This window comes from Myodes glareolus, chromosome 9 (assembly GCF_982192425.1).
Source record: "Myodes glareolus chromosome 9, mMyoGla1.1, whole genome shotgun sequence".
NCBI classification, from domain to species: domain Eukaryota; kingdom Metazoa; phylum Chordata; class Mammalia; order Rodentia; family Cricetidae; genus Myodes; species Myodes glareolus.
The window spans coordinates 20,205,134-20,229,079 of NC_142034.1; the positions used below are offsets into that span (position 1 = coordinate 20,205,134).

General features: G+C 51.7%; 2 protein-coding genes across 8 annotated transcripts; one reads left to right on the forward strand and one right to left on the reverse strand.

Moving 5' to 3' along the window:
* Nucleotides 1-114: 114 nt before the first annotated feature.
* Nucleotides 115-4,128, forward strand: Slc25a39 (solute carrier family 25 member 39). 4 transcript variants are annotated; one of them, XM_087909929.1, is made up of 12 exons: nucleotides 115-251; nucleotides 989-1,088; nucleotides 1,219-1,278; nucleotides 1,380-1,424; nucleotides 1,639-1,772; nucleotides 2,137-2,204; nucleotides 2,322-2,446; nucleotides 2,616-2,789; nucleotides 3,055-3,164; nucleotides 3,386-3,467; nucleotides 3,545-3,625; nucleotides 3,729-4,128. In XM_087909929.1, the coding sequence occupies exons 2-12, from the start codon at nucleotides 1,004-1,006 to the stop codon at nucleotides 3,842-3,844; spliced, it is 1,080 nt and encodes a 359-aa protein (XP_087766055.1). In that variant the 5' UTR covers nucleotides 115-251; nucleotides 989-1,003; the 3' UTR covers nucleotides 3,845-4,128. The 4 variants fall into 4 exon arrangements, with proteins under 4 accessions (XP_087766055.1, XP_087766058.1, XP_087766056.1 ...); XM_087909932.1 differs by having other exon boundaries at nucleotides 1,663-1,772; XM_087909930.1 differs by lacking the exon at nucleotides 115-251 and adding an exon at nucleotides 261-387.
* Nucleotides 4,129-5,024: 896 nt separating this feature from the next.
* Nucleotides 5,025-14,287, reverse strand: Rundc3a (RUN domain containing 3A). Of its 4 annotated transcripts, none has more exons than XM_087909927.1 (11): nucleotides 13,929-14,287; nucleotides 9,942-10,057; nucleotides 9,448-9,581; nucleotides 9,209-9,294; nucleotides 8,441-8,530; nucleotides 8,262-8,342; nucleotides 7,945-8,110; nucleotides 7,679-7,836; nucleotides 6,817-6,954; nucleotides 6,612-6,718; nucleotides 5,025-5,588 (listed from the first exon to the last, which is right to left on the reverse strand). In XM_087909927.1, exons 1-11 carry the CDS (start codon nucleotides 14,033-14,035, stop codon nucleotides 5,446-5,448), a joined length of 1,326 nt encoding a protein of 441 aa, XP_087766053.1. In that variant the 5' UTR covers nucleotides 14,036-14,287; the 3' UTR covers nucleotides 5,025-5,445. The 4 variants fall into 4 exon arrangements, with proteins under 4 accessions (XP_087766053.1, XP_087766052.1, XP_087766051.1 ...); XM_087909926.1 differs by having other exon boundaries at nucleotides 9,448-9,584; XM_087909925.1 differs by having other exon boundaries at nucleotides 9,448-9,596.
* Between the last annotated feature and the right edge of the window lie 9,659 nt (nucleotides 14,288-23,946).

Here is a 23,946-nt window from a genome sequence, read left to right on the forward strand (position 1 = left end):
ACCCGCCCACGGGGCCGCGGCGCAAGGGCGGGACTCGGGTGGGAGGGGGCGGGTCCCGCTGCACTCCGTGCGCGCGGCCAGTCGGCCCGCGGGGCGGAGCTTAGCGCCTCTGGGGGCGGGGTCAGCTCCGCCACTCTCCAAGGCGGCTGCTGTGCGAAGCGGGCGCGCGCGGACCCTGCACCGGCCGCGGAGCCGCTATGGGCCCGCCAGGCCCCTGGCGCGGCGCGGCGCAAGCACCGGCTCAGAGCCAGGTGGGCGGGCCGGAACTGGAGTGGGTTCTCCGAGGGTCCCCGGGAACCCCAGTCGAGGCTCGGGGAAGCGGTGGGCCTCGTCAGGCGCCCCTTGCCAGGGCCTGGGCATGGAGTGCGACCGGATCTCGGAGAGCGGGTTTGTTACCGGGTCTCGGCTTCCGTCTCGGTTGAGCCCGCGGCTTGTATTTAAGAGAGAGAGGAGACAGAGAGTGGCCTCCCAACAGGCCTCCCGGCCTGGTCGGTCTAGCCTGGGCCGGCAGTGTGGGGGAGGGCCAGCAATCTCGAGAGGCAATATGGACCTTCCTCTCTTCTATCACCAGATTTGTTTACACGTTTCTCTTGATGCCCAGCTCCACCTCTCCTCGTCCAGAGCGCTCATGTGGCCGCCCCGATAGATGTTGGGTGGAGGGGCAAGGCCCAGGTGTTTTGGTATTTTGGCCTCTGAAGTCCGGAGGTGCATAGGAAGCATGTGGCTGGGGAAATGGCCAGGGCCAACGGCTGTTGTAGCTTCTCTCCAAACTAGTGACGTAACCTTGAAGGTCACCGCACGTCTTGAGCCTTAGTTTCCCCTTTGACAAAGTGAAGACCATTACAAATTTCCGAGGTTATAAAGGCAGGCTCTGGATGAGCCCCGAGTGCGCTGTGGTGAAGTCCCGGTGTACCTTTCCACGTACTTGTCCCTCCCCAGGCCGGTCTTGTCAGGAGGTAAACGCCATTTGACCGCGGTTGTTTTTCAGGATTGAACCTCCAAGATGGATGATCAGGATCCTGGGGGCATTAGCCCCCTTCAGCAAATGGTGGCCTCAGGAGCTGGGGCTGTGGTCACCTCCCTCTTCAGTAAGCCCTAGGGAGATGGGGCGCGGGTAGCTGGGAGTTGATGCGGGCTGGAGGTTGGAGGTAGTTTGGGTCCTGATGAAGAGGGTGAGTGGGGTACCTGAGGAGCCTTCGGACCTTCTTCCTTCCCCAGTGACACCCCTGGATGTGGTGAAGGTCCGCCTTCAGTCTCAGAGGCCCTCAGTAGCCAACGGTGAGTACCTGAACCTGGAGTCAGACTGAGGGTGGATCTTCCTGAGATGGGATCCCCGTGTGGGGGACATTCCTGATCACCGTGGATGACTTGTATTTCAGAATTGACACCTCCTTCCAGATTCTGGAGTCTCTCTTACACCAAATGTGAGTGCCCCAAGCCACAGAAGCCCTGAAGGGTCCAGGGAAGTCATGTCCCAGTGTCCCTTGGGTGGGTGCCCTTGGTCATTGACTAGTACCTAGTACTAGTACTTTTAGGTCACATTAGCCAGCCTTCTGTCCTATACAGGACTATCCACCAGCTCTGCCACCCAGCTAGGTTCCAGGCCCTGCTGCCCTAATGCCCGCCCCCTTTCTCCAGCACCCTCTACTCTACAATCCCCAGGGAAGTGCCTCCTCTACTGCAATGGTGTCCTGGAGCCCCTGTACCTGTGCCCCAACGGCACTCGCTGTGCCACCTGGTTTCAGGATCCTACCCGATTCACTGGCACCTTGGTAAGGAGCCACCGTGTACCTGAGGGACTAGGTTTGGTTAGGCTGCAGGTGTAGGAAGGGCTTGCCTGGAATTCTCCCAGAAGGGCTTCTGGTCCTGATGCTGAGAGTCAAAACCATGACCTTAATATGCTAATGCATGCTAGTCCAGCGCTCTGGTACTTAGGTTTTAATGGGTGAGTAGGAGCCCCCCTAGAATCATATGGGGAGTTGCATCTATGGAAGCCTGAGGGGCTAACTAGCTCTTCTCAGGACTCAGGACTATGGGCAGAGGCTGAGGGCATCGGGCCAGGCCTAAGCCAGTCCATCACAGACGATGGACCTTGCTCTGTCCATCTTTCCCCTGGGCCGGTGCTGGCTTGGTCAGGATGCCTTTGTGAAGATCGTGAGGCATGAGGGCACTAGGACCCTGTGGAGCGGCCTCCCAGCCACCCTGTGAGTACCCCAGTGTGAGGTGTTTCCTTCCCTTGAATCCTCTTGGCAGGGTGAGGGAGGGAGTGCTTGAAAGGACTGGGAGCCCTTAGGTGACTTTCTGCCTCTTCATGCTCCCAGGGTGATGACTGTGCCAGCTACTGCCGTCTACTTCACTGCCTACGACCAACTCAAGGCTTTCCTGTGTGCTCAATCCTTGACCTCTGATCTCTACGCACCCATGGTGGCTGGTGCCCTTGCCCGCAGTGAGCACAGCCTTGACCTTTGATCTTCCTCTGTCCCTCCTGGGTCCCAGCACCAGCCTCAGCCAGCCTGGGGGTGGGGGATGTTCCAAACCTTCAGACCCCAGGGCCAGAACTGGGTCTCAATGCCTGGCATCTGTGACCTAACCTTCCACTATCTTACCAACCGTAGTGGGCACTGTGACAGTGATCAGCCCCTTGGAGCTTGTGCGGACCAAGCTACAGGCTCAGCACGTGTCATACCGGGAGCTGGCTACCTGTGTTCAAGCTTCGGTGGCCCAGGGGGGCTGGCGCTCACTGTGGCTGGGCTGGGGTCCCACAGCCCTTCGAGATGTGCCCTTCTCAGGTAGGCACTTGGGTTTAGGGCATAGGGTAAAAGAGCCCTTGGATAATGTTCAAGGACTCTCCAGCCAAGTTCCTCCTTTGTTACTAATGGTCACTTCTCCGAGCCTTGGGGTCCTTATTTGTGATATGGACTTGGCAGAGAGGGGTTTTGCTGAGGTACAGGGCAGGAAGGCTGCCCCTGGGGTGGTCTGGCTGTGGGTGGGAGGTGAGAAGTCTGGAGCCCACTCCTTTGTCCCCACCTTTAATGAGTGTGTCTATTTCCCAAGCTCTGTACTGGTTCAACTACGAGCTGGTGAAGAGCTGGCTGAACAGGCTAAGACCAAAGGACCAGACATCTCTGGGCATCAGCTTTGTGGCTGGTGGCATCTCAGGAATGGTGAGTTGACTGGGTTGGGGGTGAGGCCACCAGGGGTGTTCTACAGGACCCTGAGTGAGAGTTAGTAGGAATGCCCAGAAGGTCCCCACATAGCAGTGCCTGCCAGGGAGCCTGGTTACTTTCCTCAGCCATCTTTGAGATGCCTTAGTCCCTCCCAGGAGCTATGGAAGTGCCTAGCCGGTGCCTGGGTGTCAAGCCAAGCCCTCTCACTATCCCACCAGGTGGCTGCCACCCTTACTCTACCCTTCGATGTGGTGAAGACCCAGCGACAGATCGCACTGGGAGCAGTGGAGGCCATGAGAGGTGAGCCGGGGCTAGTCGCGGCAGAGGGCAGGCAGGGCCCAAACTGGGTACTACTGACCTGGGCCTTGAATCTGCAGTGAAGCCCCCAAGGGTTGATTCCACCTGGCTCCTGCTTCGGAGAATCCAAGCTGAATCGGGCACCAGGGGACTCTTTGCAGGTGGGTGCCTGTCTGTGTGCACGTGTTCTATGTACATCCATGTTCTTATGTGTGAATGGGAAGGGACCTAGACCCCTAACCAAGGTCTGACCTCCCATCACAGGTTTCCTCCCAAGGATCATCAAGGCCACTCCCTCCTGTGCCATCATGATCAGCACATACGAGTTTGGCAAAAGCTTCTTCCGAAGGCTCAACCAGGAACAGCCTCTGGGCCACTGAAAGGCGAGGAACAGCCAGCTCTTGCATGGGTGGGGACAGGAGACTGAGCCAAGTGCCTTCCCTCCCAACCCAGTCATCCAGGCTACCCCACATTTCGACTCCTGCTGTTCCCCTTCCCACAGTCAGCACTCATCCACCGCCAAGTTCAAGACCAAATCTGACAGCTGCCCCTTTCGTTGTATCTCCTTGATGTTTGTTGTAGCTTGGCCCTGAGTAATCAGGCTCTCCGGGCCAGGCAGCCTTGTTTATCCCGTCTAAAGATGACCTTCTGTGCACTGCCGTGACTGCGGTGTCTCAGGGTATGTGTGTGTATTTGGGGGTCCCCAGTTAGTCGTCCACACTCGTTATTCCAGCACTTGGAAAACTGAGGCAGGAGGATTGCCTCAAGTACCAGGTCAACCAGGAATGCATAGCAAAATTCTGTCTCAAAAAAAAAAAAAAAAAAAGAGCCAGGCAGTGGTGGCACATGCCTTTAATCCCAGCACTTGGAGGCAGAGGCAGGTGGATCTCTGTGAGTTCGAGGCCAGCCTAGTCTACAAGAGTTAGTTCCAGGACATGCTCCAAAACTACAGAGAAACCGTCTCAAAAAACAAAAACAAACAAACCAAAAAAGGCTGCCACTCCAGGCATGATGGCACACACCTTTAATCCCAGCGCTAGAGAGAGAGTTGAAGGCAGGTGCATCTGAGTCTATACCGTGAGTTCTTGGCCAGGCAGAGACCCTGTCTTAAAAGCTTTCCACCTTACGGTGTATCCAGTCAGATAGAATGAGGGTAAAAGGTTGCCGATGTGATGGTGAGGCCCTTCCATGCTAGGTCATTGTGTTGGGGTGAGAGCAAGAGGCTATCTCCCTAAGTACATGCCAAGGTGGTGTCACTGGGGCAGAGTTGCCTACTCGCCAGCTCTGGCATAATGGATGGGACTGCAACTTTGGGACACAATGGAGTTGCACCTGTGGCAAGCAAGTGCTCCACCAAGGCACACCCTCAGAGGGCTCTGCCAGGGCTTGAGAAAGTATTAGAGGGGGTCAGACCCAGAATGTACTGCAGATCTACAGAAGCCCTGAGTTACGGCCCCACATGCTCCTACAAGGCACACACTGGTCTGCCATTGCCTTAAGAGAAGAACGAGATACCCTGTTAATAGAGCTCTACCCCACTCCCCAACAGATGAAGCCACCTCAGTCCTCTGGTTTTTATTTGCTATTCTTGCCCCACATAGGTACCAAGGAAGGGTGACTTCAGAGGGTACACAGGGACAGACCAGAGGCAGGGCAGCAGGAATGCCAGGGCTGAGCCACCTGCTCCTGAGGCAGGTGTGGAAGATGAGCAAAGGGAGCCAGGAAGGCTTCAGGACCACCAGCCTCCTCAGAGGACTGGCTACCTGTGCCCTGGGTGCCCCTCCCTCCTGGTCCCACCACTTCCCAGTGCAGCTCCTGCCTCCTTGGCCAGAAGCAGAAGCAAGAAAGAGGTTTGGTTGTCTTTCCCTGGAGACCCTCAGCTAGGTGGGCAGCATTCTTGAAGGGTTGCCTGGGTTGGGGGTCATGGTGGCAGTTGTCCGTGGTCCCTAGCAGGTGGGGATGGCATTGCCCACGCTGCTCCTCAGCTCGGGCTAAGTGCCGGGCTGCCCTCGGGGCTGTCGCTCACCAGACATTCGTTGGATTTGAAGCTCGCCAGGGACTTGCAGCTGGGGATGGAGGCCAGGGAGCCGCAGAGGCCCAGCATGGAGGGCGTGGGGTCCTTCCCTGGGGAGAGAGGGCGGGTGAGGCTTGGCCAACCAGGCTGTGTGTATGTGGGGCAGGAGACTTCATGGATGAGCAGTAAAAGGACAATCCTCGGGTCACCCCAGGAGACTCTTGGCCTCTTCTGCCACTTTTAATTAAACCCTGATCGAGCATGCCTTGCACGGGCGTGGGACACTGTTGTAATCATCAGTTATGTCTCTGTCTCCCCCTGAGGTTTGGCCTCTTTGTCCATTTATTAAGCACACAGTGAGCATTTGCTCTGTTTCACACTCTGGGAATACAGAGAATGGACAAGACATGATCCCTGCCCTCATGGAGCTCACAGTCTGGTTGGGGAGACACACACACACAGTCACAAACACAGTGTGGTGGGTTACATGTCCAAAGCCTGCCATGTCTCAAAATCCAGTTATCTGATACAGTGTAGTTATATATCTATATATTTAAAAAAAAAAAAAGAAAAAAAAAAAAAGGAAGTCCAGGCATGGGGAAAGCTAGGAAGGGAGAAACCAAGGTGGAGCCAGGGGTGAGGTCAACACAAAAAGCATGCGTTGAAGTCCTGGGCCTTCGCTCGGAGGGAGCCACTATTTTGGTTCTGAGCTTCCTGGCAGCCAAAGAAAAGGGGGAAACATAGGTCAGGTAAGGAGTTCACAGTGTGTGTGTGGTAAGAGAAGGCTAGGGGAGGAGTCCCTGGAGTGTGCGCCCTGCGAGGATGTCATACTAAAACGTCCTTGAGCCCTCTGCATGTGTGGACACTAGCGAGTCTTTACCAATGTAATTGGTGTTTTAGAGATGGGAATCTGGGTCAGCGAGGTGAGACTGACCAAGCTCACAGGTAGAGGGGGTGCAGCTTCAGCTTGCCCTTGGTTCTCTCTGAGACTCCAAACCAGGCTCCTCATTGGTGCTGTGAGTACAGGAAGGGCTGAGAGAAGGGGTTCAGCCATGGCCTCACTGCGGACCCCCAGCAATTTTCTGAAGTATACTGAGTGCCACGGTGTGTGTGCAGATGGGGTTTGCGCTCACCGATGGGGCCCCAGGGTTCCTCATCTCGCTTGCCCTCTCCCAGGCGCTGGGAGTCTGAGCTCAGGCTGGCCTCTGCAGACAGCGGCTCGGTGCTCATGAAGCTGTGTCTATAGCAGAACAGAAAAGCATGCAGGCTGTCGCCCATAGCTCCAAGCCCTGTTTCCTGGGAGTGGGTTTTGGGGGAGGCAGTTAGGTTGGGGCTTACCTCCGATAGAGCTTGGAGTTGCTGGCACCCTCAGGCCTATTGAGTGTGCTCAGGGAGGGCCACTGGTTGACCAGGGGTGTAGTGAACTCCTTGGAACCCTGGGCCAGGGGGGCATGGTCACCGGGGATCAGACCTGTCCTGGGAGGGGGAGGGGGATCAGGCCTGGCTGGGAGACGGAAGCAAGACTCAGCAAAGTTGGGGGCCAGAGCTTAGAAAGGGATCCTGAGTAGCAGAACTGAGGCTATATGCTGCTCAGGGATGGGGGGCACATATCTGGAGTTTCAACACTAGGAGGTGGAGGCAGAAGGGGCACAAGTCTGAGGCCTGCTACTTAATGGGGCTGTTTCTAAAAGAGGCCAGGAAGGCAGTGTTGGGTCCTGGAAGAGTATGAGCTAGCCTGGGGGCAGAGGAGAGCTGGATTAGTGCGCTTGTGTTGGGAGCTGGAGTGATGGAGTGTTTAGGAGTCAGTTGGGATGAGGGAAGTGGAAGAGGGTGGGTACTCTTGAAGGGGTGGGGTTTGTGTTAGCTAACTGGGATGTGTTTAGGGAGAATGGTCTAGGTTGTGGGATACCCGGGTGATGCAGACCAGAGGCCTGAACAGTGGGGGCAGTACAATAAAGCTGAAGGCCAGGTCCTCTGAGTAATGCGGTCCCTGCACCAGTGCCTGGTGTCTCTAGCTGGAGGGTGATGGAGGCTGCGGGATCTTAATGTTGGGGTAATGTTTGGCAACCACAGGATCTTGGGAGAGAGGTGATGGGATGGGTGGGCTGATGCGAATTGAATGTTGGTGTGAGGAAAGTGATGCCATCCTTGGAGTCATTTTGGGGTTCACAGATCGGGTCAGGGCAGGAGGTGGGCTCACAGCTGCTCCTGCAGCTCCAGGATCACGCCTTCCAGTTCCCGCTTCTCACGCTGATTCTGAGCTGCAGCTTCCTCCAGCTGCAGCTGCAGCCGCCGGTTCTCCGCCTCCAGGTCCTTCAGCTGCGACTCGCGCAGACGCACCAGCTCCTCCAGGTATCCCTGTGGGGAGCCAGCTCAGCCCGGACTCCTAAAGGGGGTCCCAGCTGGGGTTCCAGCCTGGACCCTGCCCACACCACGCCCAGCTCCCCGCCCCTCGCCCTACTCAACCTTCTGCGCATAGACAATGCGAAACTTCTGTTCCATCTTGTGCCACTTGCTGTACCAACTGTCCTCGTCGGTGACCAGAGGCAGGTAGGGGTGCTCAGGCGAGTTGTCCTCACTGGTGCTGCTCTCCGCACTGTGTCGCTCCTCCTCATCCGTCAGGTAGTCGTAGCTTAGGAGCGGGAGCAGTGGGTGGGGCCAGCTCCACCCCGCCTCGCCCCACTAGTACCCCAACTCCGCCCCTTGGGCAGTGACACCAGAATGACACTCAGCGCCCTTCTGGTGCCCCTCTCCTCACCCACCACAATAACGGGGCTGCTCACCTCTGGGTGAACTTTAAGTAGGGCGTGTAATCGATGACCACCGGTGTCTTCCCGTCCAGAACTTCGCCCTTTAGACAGAAGCTGGGGCAGAAGAGCCACAGGGGTGGGGGGAGGGAATGAGGGGCGTTGGACAGTTGTGGGGGAGAAAGTCCCCTTCGCTACCGCCATGCACACCCCACCTGAAGTCGATGGCGCTGAGCCCAATCAGCATCCCCGTAAGGACAGTGGCTTCTTCCCGCAGCATGATGGCTCCAGAGTCATAGAACCGTCTGCAGGGAGAGGAAACCAGAGACTCCCAAGCGGCCCGTGCCAGGGACTTCTCTAAAAGAAGACTCCTTCTGGCTGGAACTTGCACCTGACCCCACCCCCACACCTATTATATGCATGCCTCCTGACAAGAGACACTCTTCTGTTCTCAAAGCTAAGCAGCCTCTGTCACCCCAAAGCTTCAAATCAGGGAGCATGTCTTAGTCATTAGTGTTCATCATACATACAGTAGATCCTCAAAAAACAACTCTGAAATATGCAGACTGGGTAAAGAACACAGTAAAAATAAAAATGAGGTTGGAGGACCCCCCCCCCAACCTCAGTAGTTTCACACCCCACAATGGCACATTCTGCCTTGTGATCTCTGACCCTCCGGACCCGCCTTCTTGGCAAACCCCCAGGCCAAGCACTAAAGCTCCACACATTGAAACTCTGTTCTTGGAAGAATAGTGTGACTGCCTTTGTTTGCAGAGCTGGCAGGGCTGCATGTTGTAGGTCATGGCACAAAGCCAAGTAAAATGGTATGTCACTGAGGTTTCTGCAGTCCCCGTTACCAAGTCCTCTGGGAGAGGCCAACTACTGGTGCATGCTGGAACTTGTAGTCCAGTTATTGAAGGTTGTTGTAGGGACCTAGGGCTTAGCCAATGAATGTGCGCATGCTGCTGTCTGAGAGGTCTGACCTGGTGGTTCGGTTGTCCCGAAGAGCTGTAGTGATGTATTCTGACATACGCTTCTCCATCAGAGCCACCCGGATCCATGCCCGGCCCTAGAAAACATGGTCACCTTTAGGTATCCCAGAGGGACCATGTATCCAGCATCAGGTCTGGTCTCTTTTCTCAGTGCTGTAGGCAAAGGGTAAGGACAGAGCCCTATGTCTAAAGCAGGGGTCAGGTGTGTTTACACCCGTGTGGCCCCTCACCTTGGCTCGAGCTGTGCTGATGTTCTCCATGTTCTCAATGCTGCTCACACAGTTGTTGGGCACCTTGCTGCAGGCCAGTCGGATGTAGTCCCAGAAGCCCCGTTGCCCATCTGAGCTGAACCAGCTCACTGGACCTGCTGGGGCACAAGCTGAGCCAGGGCAGGGAGGGGACTCAGGACCAGGGAGTTTGGAAAGGGTTCATGTCATAAAGCCCTCACATGTATAAGCATGAGCCACCACACATACATGTACAGCCTCCCCCACCGTAAGCAGCAGGCTTGCTGGCAGAGAGAGCTGTATGCCCAGTAATGGAGCTGTGGGCAGATGACCCTCTCCCTAGTCTCTTGGGACTGTGCTTTTGTTTCTATGTATAGCCCAGAATCAGGCCCTGGACCAGAGATGGGGTTTAGGAACCCATAGTGGGTATCAATCAGAGCAGGGTGGTGGCTAGAGCCACAGGCTGCGGTTGGCAGGGGTGGGTGATGACGGCCTACCTTTAAACCGGTGACTGAGGATCTGCTCCAAAATGGCTGCAAAATTAACAAACTCCTCAGATGAATCATCGATGGGTTCTGCTGTGTACTTCTCCAGCAAGGTTTTCACAGAGAACCTGGGGAGAGCAGAGGGGATCGGGAGGAGAGGAAGGAATAGGCAGAGAATGGGTCAAGAAGGGCACAGATGTGATGTGGGGGCCGATGAACCCAGAGTGACCCCACCTAAGAGGGCAACAGGTGCAGGGAAAAGGACAGGAAGGACCCCGAATGGCAAAGTGGGTGCAGAAGAGACAGCCAGAGAAAGGGAGCTTCAGGGATAAGGTATGCGGGAGGATGAAACGGTACGTAGAAAAACGAGACAGCAAGAGTTCAGGGAACGAACCCCGACCCTTTGTCCCCATCACCCATCAGAGTGGCATTTTCTGTACATGTGGATTGAGAGTCAACCAGGAGTCAGGAGCCAGTTTGCACCCATGCTCCCAGACAGTCTTCAGCATTGTTGGAATGAGCTCCCATCCCTCTGGGGCTGGGGGTCACCTGTGCCAGAGCATATGAGCTATGCACATGGAACGTAGGCATGTATGCACAGCCAGGTGGATACTCAGCTCCGGGACATCCCTCCTCCCCCTTCTCAGCTAGCCCACCCACACACCAGCTGCCCAGAGCTTGGGGCGTGGGGGGAGAACGCAGGGTATGGGTCTGACATACATCAGGTGGGAGGGAGCTCTGGCAGTTGGTCCCTGGAAGGGATGTGGGGGCCCAGACACTGGCTTCTCAGGGAGAAGACCGAAGAAGGCAAGCGAGGCCAAGAGGTTGGAGTCAAGACGCCCCCACCACTTTACCCGGCCTTGCTCAAGCCTCCTGCATCCTCTGCCCTCCTCCCACTGTAGTCTCCTCTCGCCATCTTTGTGGTGAGTGGGACAAGAAGAGAACATGCAGCTCCTAGCATCTCACTACTACTGTTTCTGGAGACAGCAGGAGCAGGGGTCCAGGCATGGGGGGGTACTTGAATCTGTCCTTTTATTCTACCCACGTTTACCAGACCGATCAATGTGTCCAGAACTGTATGCCACATGTACCAACCCACCTGCCCTTGTCATCATCCTGGGAGATAGACCCTCTTATACCACCTTCTGCATATTATAGGTAAGGGGGCTAAAGGCTCCAAGGATGGACTGATCAGAGTCATGTCACTTGGGAGGAGGCAAGTGTCTGCTCTATTCTCCATCCTTGACTTGTTCTACTCTGTCTTACGACTTCCTAGTGGCTATTATAATCACTGAGAATTGGCCAGTAGGCTAGTCCAGTGGACAAAGGCGCATGCCACTGGGTAAGCCCAGCTACCCGAGTTCAACCCCAGGACCACCGTGGTGGAGGGAGACCCCCTGCTCCCGTCCATCGCCCTCTGACCTCCACACTCACACGGTGGCACATACAAAATAAGTAAAGAAACACATGTCATCTTTTTAAAGAGTATTAGCCAGGAGTGGTGGCACATGCCTTTGGTTCCAGTACTCAGCAGGCAGAGACAGGAGCATCTCTGTGAGTTCCAGGTCAGCCTGGTTTACATAGTGAGTTCCAGGGCAGCCAGAACTACATAGAGAGATGCTGCCTAAAAATAAATAATAAATAAATAAAAACAAATAAATAAAATCAAACATACAAGCAAGTACTGAGGCTCCGAGAAGCCACTGCCCTCTGTCACCTGCTCTAGAAGCCTCACTGGAACACTGGCCATGAAGACTCTCAAGCACAACCCACAGGGCCTCTCCCCACCACCTTCCTTTGGGCTTCCCCAGTGGTAGAGCCTGAGGCCAGACTGGTGAGTGCTGGACTGTGTTTGAGGGAAGCAGGCTGCTGGCTGCAAAGCCTTTTTCTTTGGATGCTAACGAAAATACCAGCACTTGCCTCCTTCAACATTGGTTCAGATCCCAGGCAAGGATGGGAGAAGGTGAGAGCGTATGGATTTCTGGGTACAGGCCAGGTGAGGAGTCAAGACTGGCCCCGCCAGGAGGCCATTATCTGGGCCTTGTTATGCACACCATCAATTTGTGGTCATCTGGGTCAGACTTCAGTGGAGGCCTGGGGCTTGGTCAGCATGGCAGCCATCTGCCATCTGTCCTTGGGGGAGCTGAAAGCTGGTCAGAGCCTCTAGGAACCCCATGGTGTGGGCCTGGTTAGAAGGAGCATAGCAGCTGAGGGTTACCATGGAGACAGGGAGGCCAGGGCCCAGGGGAGCCTTGCAGCCTGCTATAGGGAGCTGCTGGGAGCTGGAGAAGACCCACGTGACAAGGATGAGGCAGCAGGGGTCCCTGGGGTTTTGGAGAATTTGTTGTGTCCCTAACCCTTGTTCCCCACTCTGAGCTGTCCCCAAGTCACCCGAACCTCTGCTTCTCCATCTTAGGCCAAGTGGCTCCCTCCCATCCACCCCACCACCACTAAACACACCCAGAGCCCCAGCTATCCTGGCAGGCAAGAAAAATATGCATCTAGATGGCCAAGAGCCAGGAGGGACAAGAAGAGTGTCATTGAGATAACTGTTTCTGCATGCCAGGAACTGGCACAACATGACCCATTCTGTGGTACAGCTTTTACATCTAGGATGTAAAAATCTAAGCTCTAAAATAAAGCACCAAAGGCTCAGAGTGGTTAGGAAACTTCCACAAGGTTGCACAGCTAAGGACTGAAGCAAAAGCTTGATCCTAGGCCCATGTGGATCCAAGGGCAGAAATCTCCTGACACCACACTCACAGGATTTGGGGAAGGAGGGCAGAGACAGTGTCTGTGCTCTGGGCTAGGTCACCGATATACCCCTTCCTTCCACACAGCCCAGCCACCATCAGTCAAACAGGGCCAGTGTGCACAGGACTTTCGAGACACTGGGAAGGGGGAGGTCTTGAGACAGAGGCAACATGGCTGAGCAGGTGCCCTGGTACCCAGAGGAGCTCTGGGTGCTGGGAGACTGGGCATCGGGTGGGAAGAGGAATTATGCTGAGGTTTATGTGCAGGTAGGTGGAACTGGCAAGGAAGGACAGTCAACCCTGCATCCAGGAGCAAATATAATCCAAGCATTTGGTGGCAATGGCGGGCGTGGAGACCGCAGGTGGGGAAGGCAGCTGGCATGGAGATCCCAGAGGAAGAGGCAAGGACAGGTGGGGGCTTGGGAGAGAGCCCGCACAGCTGGCAGCTTTCTGGCCTCAGAGCAGGGCAAGGAGGGTGAGTCACTGCAGGGCTGAAGTGGGAAGGGTTACTTCCTGGTGTCCAAGAAAGCTGAGAATTTCCCAGCCCTGCAACAGCCCCACCCTCAGAGATTTGGGGATCTGGGCTCCCAGTCTCCACTCGCAATCGGGGGCCCAGGCTTCTGCAGCGAGGCCCTGGATGCTTTCTACAGCAGGGTAGTGCCTCGACTTTCACTGATGGATTCGGGGCTTTGCTGTGTGCCCAGTTGGAACCTGCCACAGGCTGCAACTTGCTCAGAAACACCATCCTTGCTTCATGAAGGGTTGAGCTTAGGAAAGTCTCTTCGGAAAGCTCTACCCCAAGAGGCCAAGATGACAGGGGTGGCAAGAGGGGACTTGGAGGACATCCACCCCCAACCCCATTGAGTCCCCTCTGCCCACCCTGCCCCCACTGCCAGGAAGAGAGCCAGCCATCCTCCCCCTCCTCCTCTCACACACAATGTCACTTCCTGGTTCTCACAGGAAGCTGCAGTGCCAATTAAACTCTCTTCATCCCCCCCCCCCAAAAAAAAAACCACAGGCCGGGCATAGGCCTGGCTTAGTCAAGAGGAATAAGGACCGGCATTCCAGTCTGCCTCCGGGCTCAGGGCCTGGGAAGGATAGCGAGCGCATTCCTTCTAAGTCTCGCTGTCCTGCCTCTTTTCAGCGGTCGTAGAGCATCCCCGTGGACATGTTCAACCCTTAGATTTCTCAGCCCTCCCCAAACCCTCTCTCTAACCACTTCACCCGGACCAACAGCGGCGCCCACCTGCACACGGTGATCAGGTTCCTGCGCTCCACGATCACGTTGCGGGAAGATGCTTTCTTGGAGGGCAGCCCCAGAGCCATGGTGGTCTGGACAAAGCTCGCTTCCATTCAGATATGAGGCCACTACTGCCGCCGCCCGCTGCCCCCCACCCCACCCGGAGTCCCGGCCCCCTCGCAGGATCACGGTTGGGCCCTCTGCCCCCCGGGGCCCTTCGGCCTCTTCACTGCCATCCCTCGGCCTCGACGCCTAGTGCCCGGCCCCTTCGCTCCCTCCCCCGGCAGCGATTCCGGAGCAAAACAAGGCCGGGGAGGGAGCTCTCCGAGGTGCTGAGCCGGGGCTCGTCACCCCCTCCCCCAGTCGTCCGCTCACCCCTCCAGTCGGTGACGTCAGGGCCATAGGGCCCCGCCCCCCAGCAGCCCGGGACCAATCCGCAAAGGGCGCAGGGTTTGCGGGGGAGGGGAAGGACTGAGGTCCCTGAAGGAGGAGCAGCGGAGGGGGTCCCCCGGAGAGACAGTGATTATGAAGGGAAGGACCCTATTCTCCAACCCCCACACTCAAGGCTGGGGATCCTCGCCTGGTGTCTCAGTTTTGACGCTTTTTTCCCTTGTTTCTAACTTGGAGTCTGTGGTGTCTATTTCTGATCTCCCATTGTAGCCTGAAGAATGGAGACCCTCACCACCTGCACCCTTTTCCGCCCTGCCCCCCACCCAGTCAGCCCAGGCATCTCCGCCAGACCTGGGCCACTTTCAGAGACTGTAGGTGGCCTTAAGGTGCCAACCCAGATACTAAAGCAGGGTGGGGGTGTTGTGTTCGTTTGCGGTAGCCAGCAAGCCAGTCTCTCCGCGGGTGGAGGATGGGAACCCAGCCAAATCATCTGAGTCCAGAACCTGAAACCATACAGGACAGGGATTTGGGGTTACTGGCAGTTACTGGCAGGGATTTGGGGTCACTGGACTCCATGGAGGTTCTCAGTAGCAGCCACCCCAACAACCAGTAGATTTAAGGGTTAGCTCTTTGGCAGCCTATTTTGCTGCAGCCCTCAGGCGGGCCCGATCAAAACTGGTTAGCTTTTATATTGGGCCAGACTGAAGGTATCTGGCTTCTCTGCTACCGTTGTCTTCCATGCTGTTCCTCCTGTTCCTGATCGCCGGCTTCGTTCCTAATAAACCAGCTCCAGGATTTGAACAAGCTCGTGATCAATTGGTTTGCTCTGGTTAACGTGGAGCGTAAGACTTCTCTATACATTATGGAATCAGATCTGATTTGCGCCATTTTCTCCCATTCTGTAGGCTGTCTTTTAAAATTATTGATACTGTCATTTAATTCAAAAAACTTAAATTTCCATGAAGTCCAACCTGGCGCTTTTTTTTTTTTCATTTGTTGGCTGCGTCTTTGGTGTCGAATCCTAGAAATCATTGCCTTTGTATGTTTTTGTGTTTTGTTTTATTGTTTTGGGTTTTGGTTTTGGTTTTGTTTTGAGACAGTGTCTCACTGTATAGCTCTGACTGGCCTGAAAGTTCTTTGTAGACCAAATTTCTCCAACCGCCTCTGCCTCCTGAGTGGTGTAATTAAAGGTGTGCACCACCATGCCCTCCACTTTAAGTGAATTTTGGAAGTAGTGTCAGGTACTGTCTTTCCCCCTATTGACTGGTCTTGTCATACACACACACAAAATGATTTGGCCATATATCCAAGAGTCTAGAGCTAAGGTCTCTGTTTTGCCCCATTGATCTATGTCTGCCTTTATGTAGTCACACATCTTGATAAATGATGTCTAGTAAGGTGTTTTTCCTTGTGGTGTGATTTAAACTCAGGGCCTCCCTCGCACATCTAGAAGAGTACTCCACCACTGAGCTACCTCCCAGCTCGGTATTGTTTGGACCTGTTTGTTCTTTATCCTATCCTGACTTATGATAACTGTTTCCTTTCTTTTTATTATACTTTTATCACCTATGTGTTCAACAATAAAACACCATAACTTTCCCCAGTGTTGAAACTTTATAGAGCTGAAGTAAGGTCTGAATGAAGATGGGACTACTTCCTCCCCTCCTCCCCATCTTTCTCCTCTTCTTCCTCCTCACTATGTGGCCCCGCCATCCTGAGTGCTGGGGTTAAAGGCGTGTGGCCACACCCAGTCAGTGATTGTTTCTTTCAACATTAGCTGGGAGACTCATTTTTCATTTTTCTTTCTTTCTTTCTTTTCTTCTCCTTTCTTTCTTTCTTTTTTTTTTTTAAGTTTTTCAAGACAGGGTTTCTCTGTAGCTTTCGAGTCTGTCCTGGAACTAGCTCTTGTAGACCAGGCTGGCCTCAAACTCACAGAGATCCACCTGCCTCTGCCACCCAAGTGCTGGGATTAAAGGCATGTGCCACCACCGCCCAGTCTTTTCTTCTTTCTTTTCTTTCTTTCTTCCTTCCTTCCTTTCTTTCTTTCTTTCTTTCTTTCTTTCTCTCTCTCTCTCCTTCCTTCTTTCTTTTTAGAAGACTTGTTTTTCTTATATGTTATTTCAGTGTGTGTCTATGGCATGTGTATCCATTCTACCATGAGGATAATCTTGTGTTTAAGACGGGGTCTAGTCAGGAAAGCAGAGAGTATATTGTGTGTCTCAGTAGAGGGGTTGTAAGTACAGGAAACTGATTCCGCAAGGGCTGGCAGACTGAGAAAGTAAGAAGAAGAGAAAGTTGAGACAACACAGAAGTAGAAATGACAGGTGGCAGCCAGGACTGAGAAAGAACAGAAGTGGTGTTTTTATCTAAATTGTTCTATTTACCAATAAATACTGGGGAGTCAGATAGCGAGGTGAAAACCTACTAGATCAGAAAAACCAAGAAGCAACCAGTTGACCTTCCTTTTTGGCCTGAGACCCAGCAAAGGAACGTCTCTCCTTTCCCCAACCAAACAGGCCCAAGAATCTCTTAAGTTCCTCTCCATTGTGGAATATTCTTTTAACAGGACAAAGATGTGTTACATTAGTTTATGCTGCCTTTGTTAATAATATAAAGATCTGCTACATTTGTTTCTGCTGCCTTTGTTTATCGATGTAAAGATGTATTGCATTTGTTACACCTTGCCTGCCTAAGGCACCTGATTGGTCTAATGAAAAGCTGAATGACCAATAGCTAGGCAGGAGAGGAATTGGCAGGGCTGGCAGGGAGAGAGAATAAGTAGGAGGAGAAATTTAGGCAAAGGAGAGGAGGATTGAATGAAAGAGAAAGAGGGATACACCTGGGGCCAGAAGTTGGGCAGTCACCAGCCAGCCAGATATAAGAAGCAGTGAAAATAAACATACAGAAAGAAAGAAAGAAAGAAAGAAAGGTAAAAATCCCTGAGATGAAGATAAACACGTTAAGTTATAAGAGCTAGTGGGACAAACACAAGATAAGGCCAAGCATTAATCAATAAGCCTGTGTCATGATTTGGGAGCTGGTTGGTAGCCTAAAATAAAAAGCCTGGTATACATTCCTACTCCTTCCTGTGTGTCTTTCCATCTTCCAGGTCCTCCATACTCTCCATGGCTAATTCTCGTCAACTAGTTGCTGGTCCCCCCATCCAAGTTTAATTTTATTAACACAGTCTCAGGGTCTCACAGTGCAATCAAATATCTGGCAACACAGAGGAGCCCTGGGGACCATACCAATGGAGCCCTGCAGAGTTGAGAATCAGGCTCAGGAGAAACTGCCACAGGAGACTGCTCATTCCTTCTCCGATGGTTCCCAGAGCACAGAAGGAAGCTCAAGGCTGGACACTATGTCCAGTGGCAAAGAAACTATGAAAACAGGGCAAATGGTAGCTAACTAACTCAACTAATCCTCCTTCCCCCCTGCCTTCTGGTCTCCTTTTGTGTCTCTCTTTAGCAGAATCTGAGAAAAGGAGAGTGATGGAGTCTGGGAAATTAGATAGCGGAGTCATAACGCGGTCATATGCGGTCATATATCAGAGAGATCTGAATAGGAGAGAGATAGGCCATCAAGGCAAGTTTCCTCACTCAGCCTCCAGGCAGCTTTCTGTATCTGCTGGAACAAGAACAATTTCAGGACTCTGCCTGACAAGAGGCCACTGTCCTTTGTGATGTGGCGATGTTGAGGTGTTCAGGTGCTTTGGCTGACAGTGGAGATACAAACCCCAGCAGTTATATCACCCATCTCCCGGTGGGGTTGATGACACTCTCCAGGACCAGTCCAAATTTCTTCAGAGGATCCTGTAACCCAATGGCTGCAATGCAAAGATAAATAACAACACCAATCCTTGTGTCAAGTGGGAGAGGAAAATTAATATTTAGAGAGAATGTGGAACACAAAGCTATCAAGAAAAAGCCCGCACAGGACTGGGGAGGTGGCTCAGTTCATACAGGGCTTATTGTAACCAAGAGGACCTGTGTTCAGATCTGCAGCACTCAGTAAAAAGATGGACTGGCAGAGTGTGCCGATAATCTCAGGGCTGGTGCAGGGAGGGGAGATGGACACAGGATGACTAGCAAGTTCCAGGTTCAGTGAGAGATCCTCTCTTTAAAAAAGAAAAAAGAAAAAAGAAAGAAAGAAAGAAAAAGAAGAAGAGAAAAAGATTGAGGAAGACACACCTGGTCTCCAAAGTCACACATGTGTACCTGTCACCCCTCCCCTATAACACAAAAAGACAAGCATTCCCATAGCTTCTGCAGTCCTTGTTTCTTTTATGTCTTCTCATTTTGCTTCTCAGAGATAGAGTCTTATGTAGTCCAGACTAATCTCAAGTTACAATCCTCCTGTTTCAGCCTCCCAAATGCTGGGATTACAGGCATGGGTCACTGTGCCCAGCAATCCTTATTTTTATGGCCAGAAGTGCGTATTTATTTATACATTTCCTCTATTATATTACTTTTTTTTTGTTACACTCTCAGCCAAATACACATTTATTTATTTATCAATTTGGAGAACTAGTTCTTTATACTTGCAGAATTTGAGTTTTCATGGCCAGTGAGATGGGTTTACAGTACCAGACATGTGTTCCCTCCTGTTGGCAGGGCTCAGATCCAGGCAGACACTGGCTGGCTATTGCCTAGCAGGTTATTATGATAGCATGCAGAGCCCGGCACAGGTAAGATCACCGAGGTCTTTTCTCCTCTGCTGTCCTAAATAACATCTTCCATCTCTCTTAAAGCTAGCCAGCAGGGAAGAAGCTTCCAAGTCCATTCCAGATTGGTTTCTGGTGTTTTTTGTTTGTTTGGTTGGTTGGTTTTGGTTGTTTTGTTTTGTTTTGTTGTTTTTGAGACAAGGTTTTTCTGTGTAGCCCTGGCTGTCCTGGAATTCACTCTGTAGACCAGGCTGGCCTCAAATTCAGAGATCCACCTGCCTCTGCTTCCTGATTGCTGGGATTAAAGAAAGGTATACATCACCATTGCCTGGCCTGGACTGATTTCTCTACATCACGCCACCAAACTATGTGGTGTCTTTGGTAATAGGATCTAGTTATGATGTGATGGCTCACATCCTTAATTTTCCTGATAACGCACTCTTTCGGACCCATTTCTTCTTCCATGCCACGTTCCTAGGTGCTCCTAACATCACTTTGCAAATAAATACTTGCCTTTGACTCCTTAGCTCAGATGCTGCTTTTAGGAGGAAATCCAGACAATAGCATTTGATATCCAAAGCTGTCCCAGGGAGAAGACCCCGGAACAAAATTATAGAGTGTATCACGCATCATCATATAGCAGCTTAATTCCATTTCTGGGGTAAGTGGGATACTGATGCCTCTGGAGCGTGTTACCCTGTCAGTAATAAAACCTATGGTGGACTGGAATGTGATACAGAGAGGCAACACCTATGCAATTGCTCTAATATTTGAGTGTAAGGGGTAACCAGTGGTTATAAAAAATGTAGAAAACAGGGCATAATATGGTAGTCCATTTCTGTAACCCCAGCACTCAGGAAACTAAAGGAACTTGGTTTGCATAGGGAGAACTTGTCTTTAAAACAGATCATGGAGGCCAGGTGCTGTTGTTGCAAGTCTTTAATCCCAGCACCTGGGAGGCAAAGGCAGGCAGATCTCTCTGAGTTCAAGGCCAGCCTGCTCTATTAAGCAAGTTCCAGGACATCTAGGGCTACACAGAGAAACCCTAGCTTGAAAAATCCAAAATAAGTAAATAGATAAACAATAAAATGAAGGGGGAAAAAGATTATGGAATTAGTGGTTGTGCTAGATGTCATCAAAATGTAAAAGGGAAAAAGACTTCCCACCAAGTAGTTATAAACTTGGGGTAGAGCTAAAAGCTAGGGTTCTCTATGGCAAAAATTGGAGGAAAAACACCTCCTGCAACCTATGTGTTGTAGAATATTATTTTAAAGTGTGTTAATTTTGTTTATGCTGTGGAACATTTAATGATTTAAAGATGTGTTGCTTTTGTTTATCCTGCATTTGTTTAACTCTGTGAAGCTGTAATTCTTTGCCTGTCTAAAACACCTGATGGTCTAATAAAGAACTGAGCAGCCAATAGGCAGGAGAAAAGGGCCGGCAGGCAGAGAGTGTAAAAAGGGAGGAGCAAGCTAGCACATAGAACAAGGAAAGAAGGATGTTGAGGGTCAGCCACCCAGCCTGCTACCCGAGGAGTAAGAGTGAAATTAAGATATACAGAAATGAGAAAAGGAAAAAGCCCAGAGGCAAAAAGTAGTCAGGATAGCTTAAGGAGAGCTGGCAAGAAACAAGCCGAGCCAAGGCCGGGAGTTTATAAGTAATAAGTCTGTGTGGATTTATGTGGGAGCTGGGTGGTGGGCCCCCAAAAGAGTAAAGAATAAATAAAACAACCAGCAACAATACCTATGGAAGTAGAATGTGCTGAAAATCAATCCCGTAATCTGATTTTGAAAGTACGAGAGCCCAGTAGCTCAGAGCTAATAGAAGGAGCAGGACTCAGCTGGGAGGTGGTGGCACAAGCCTTTAATCCCAGAATTTTGGGAGGCAGAGGCAGGAGAATCTCTGTGAGTTTGAGGCCAGCCTGATTTACAGAGTGAGTTCCAGGACAGGCTCCATAGCTACTGAGAAATCCTGTTCCAAAAAACAAAAAAGAAAAAGAAGAAGAAAGAGGAGGAGGAAGAAGAGGAGGAGGAGGAAGAGGAAGAAGAGGACGACTCTACTCTGAGACCTGGTATGGGACTATATGTTCTGGTACTTGGGAAAGCTTATTCCTAATCCTTGAAGTCAAAGAGTGACACCCCCCTCCTTGGCAGAAGAAGCCTCACAAGATGATACTTGTCCTTTTCAAAGTCTGACCCTGGCTTTGTGGTGCTAGACCAATTACTATGGTCAAGTCTTATCATGGACCAGGTGTGGAAGAACTTTCCCAGGTGTGGGAAATCATTCTTCAAAAGGGCTGCAGGAGCTTACTAGTAGCCCAGCAGACATCAGGGGAGCATGCATGGTTAGGAACCTTGGGGGTGCCGGGCGGCAGTCAGGAGGTGAATGGAACACAAGGCTGACTAGGAGAGATGTGGTTGATGTGGTTGATGTGGGAACACACGACCACACCCAAGTCTAGATACTATGTTTTACAGGTTTGGCAAGGACACCTGAAGCCAGTTGCTGAATGTCTCTGGGCAGCATGGTCAAAGTTTAGGGGGGAAAAAAGTAGTAGTTAATGAGTTAGAAATATTGAAACTTCTGCAGGGGAGGGGGACAAAAAGCACAGAGAGGTGGGCATGCACCATAGAGCTGGTGTCACATAAGACCAGAGACCCCTACTGTGATCCTCACAAGGGCCTGGAAGTACTCCCTTTAATAAAGTCCTGAGACATGGGCAAGTTGGCGTGCGGCAATGGCGCCCTCAGCTCAGTGGTAGCTGTCCTCTGCGGGTCACAGTTGAAGGCTGTGGGAGCTGCTGGGGACCTGACTGTTGATGGTGCTCTTGTACACTATAAAGGCTTGTCACTCATATTGGTTTAATAAAACGCTGATTGGCCAGCAGCCAGGCAGGAAGTATAGGTGGGCCAACCAGACTAAGAGAATTCTAGGAAGAGGAAAGTCTCTGTCTGTAGTCACCAGCCAGACACAGAGGAAGCAAGCTGAGCATGCCTTCCCGAGAATACCAAGCCACATGGCTGAACATAGACAAGAATTATGGGTTCACTTACATTGTAAGAGCTAGTTAATAGTAAGCCTGAGCTTAGAGTCCAAACAGTTTATAATTAATACAAGCCTCTGTGTGTTTCTTTGGGACTGAACAGCTGTGTGACTGGGCAGGACAGAAACTTCCCTCTACACCTAACTTCTCAGAGTTAGTGGATACAACAGGAAAACTCAAATGACAGAGTTCAAATGACAGCCTGTGGTCATCACAAACACACGGTGGTCGTTCATAGGAATCTACCAGAATGACCATGAGGACCTGGCATTCTTGAACAGATGGACTGCCAAGGAAAAGGTCCCTTCCTTGACATGATCCAAAGTAGGCAAGCAAGAGAGAGCAAAAGGGTGGCACTTGCAAAGAAACCACAATCGACATGGTTGCCAGATCCAAGCCATGTTCTAGACGCATAGCCTAATGATTAAAGGAGACGCTAGTTCCCGTCTGGAAAATTTTCCTAATACTATACTAAGTTCCTCACACCCCAGTCTTCTCCTAAGGCACAATTATCTGAAGAGCCATACAATGGGCAAGGGTAATATCCAGATCTTACAAGGTTTCAAGTATAGAACCTGAGGCAGAGGAACCAGCATGCCTTCACAGACACTTGGCGGTGGGAGACATAGTGCAGAGGGAGGTGACCAGAGGGGACCCGATAATGAACTCCCAGGATGGGTGTCTCTTTGAACATAATGGGAATTCATGTACTTAGCAGCTACCAGTCGCTTCTCATCTGTTTTTTGAAATAAGAGTAAAAAAGGGGCTGGCAACATACTTCAACATACTTCAGCAGGCTTGCTGCCAATCAAGACAACCTGAGTTCAATTCCAAGAACCCACATGGTGTAAATTATCTTCCAACCTCCACATACACATGACGACATGCTCATGCCTCCCCTCCTTCCGCATACACCAATAAATATAATTTTAAATTAAAAGAAAGAGTAAGCTGGATAGTGATGGTGTACGCCTTTAACCCCAGCACTCAGATAGCAGAGGCAGGATGAGAGTTTGAAGTCAGCCTGGTCTACAGAGCGAAGTTCCAGGATAGTCAGGGCTACACAGAGAAACCCTATCTCGGAAAAAAAAAAAAAAAATAGTAGGAGAGGTTACCTGGAAACCAGCTCTTCCTGCTAAAACAGTAAATCAGAATCCTGTGGAGGGCAGTGACTGTTGTTGTTGGGGACAGTGGGGGCAGTGGTGGTGCCTACAAGGTCTCTGTTGAACTGATCCATCAGTTTCGGTTTTATAAAAACCAGATAAATGGCTACAGATGAGGTGAACACAGCCCTGTAGAAGCACCAGCTGAACCACTGAGCCAGATTCACTAGCATGGGCTGTTAATCTGGTGGTGGAAGATTAGGAGCAGGTCTCTTTCCCTGGCGACAGATACCTTCACAGTCCCTTCCCAGTGGGGGAGGGGCAAGGCGGGGCTTTCCTGCTTTCTGCCCCAAGAGAGTCCACTCTCTGGATCACTCTGGTCGTCCGTGGGTCACCTTCCTCATCCGCTGTATTAATGATGATTGAAGGGTCCAAGGATAAGAATAAAGAAATGTAGATTCCAGAAATAAGAATGCAGAAATAAAGAAATATAAAGTTGTAAGCCCAGGAGAAGGAGAGCAGGCTGTCGGCAGCTTCCTTTGCAGTTTAAGGTTGAACTATTAACAGTGGGTTACTCAGCTTTAGAACTGGTTGCTCTGTTTACAAGAGTGAAGCACCCCTCTACAAGCTGAGGGTCAGCATTTAGATACCTGCCCTGACCACTCATGACCAGCAATTGATGTGAGCTGAGTTAACTTTTAAATGATGGGATGCATGTGACTTCTGACTTTGGTTTTATAGTGTCCCCTACCCTTCCCTACTGTGAGAACTGGCAGTGTCGGGGGAGGTGCAGAGCCCTGGAAAACACCATCCAGGAATGCCAGA

Bases quoted from the DNA above. Each gene is read 5' to 3' on its own strand.
- Slc25a39 (XM_087909929.1), top strand. From the start codon at position 1,004: ATGGATGATCAGGATCCTGGGGGCATTAGCCCCCTTCAGCAAATGGTG. The intron at 3,165-3,385 runs GTGAGTTGACTG...CTATCCCACCAG, and splicing joins CTGGTGGCATCTCAGGAATG to GTGGCTGCCACCCTTACTCT. The intron at 3,468-3,544 runs GTGAGCCGGGGC...TTGAATCTGCAG, and splicing joins AGCAGTGGAGGCCATGAGAG to TGAAGCCCCCAAGGGTTGAT.
- Rundc3a (XM_087909925.1), bottom strand. From the start codon at position 14,035: ATGGAAGCGAGCTTTGTCCAGACCACCATGGCTCTGGGGCTGCCCTCC. The intron at 9,295-9,447 runs GTGAGGGGCCAC...CATGTTTTCTAG, and splicing joins TCAGCACAGCTCGAGCCAAG to GGCCGGGCATGGATCCGGGT. The intron at 7,837-7,944 runs GTTGAGTAGGGC...GGCTCCCCACAG, and splicing joins GCATTGTCTATGCGCAGAAG to GGATACCTGGAGGAGCTGGT.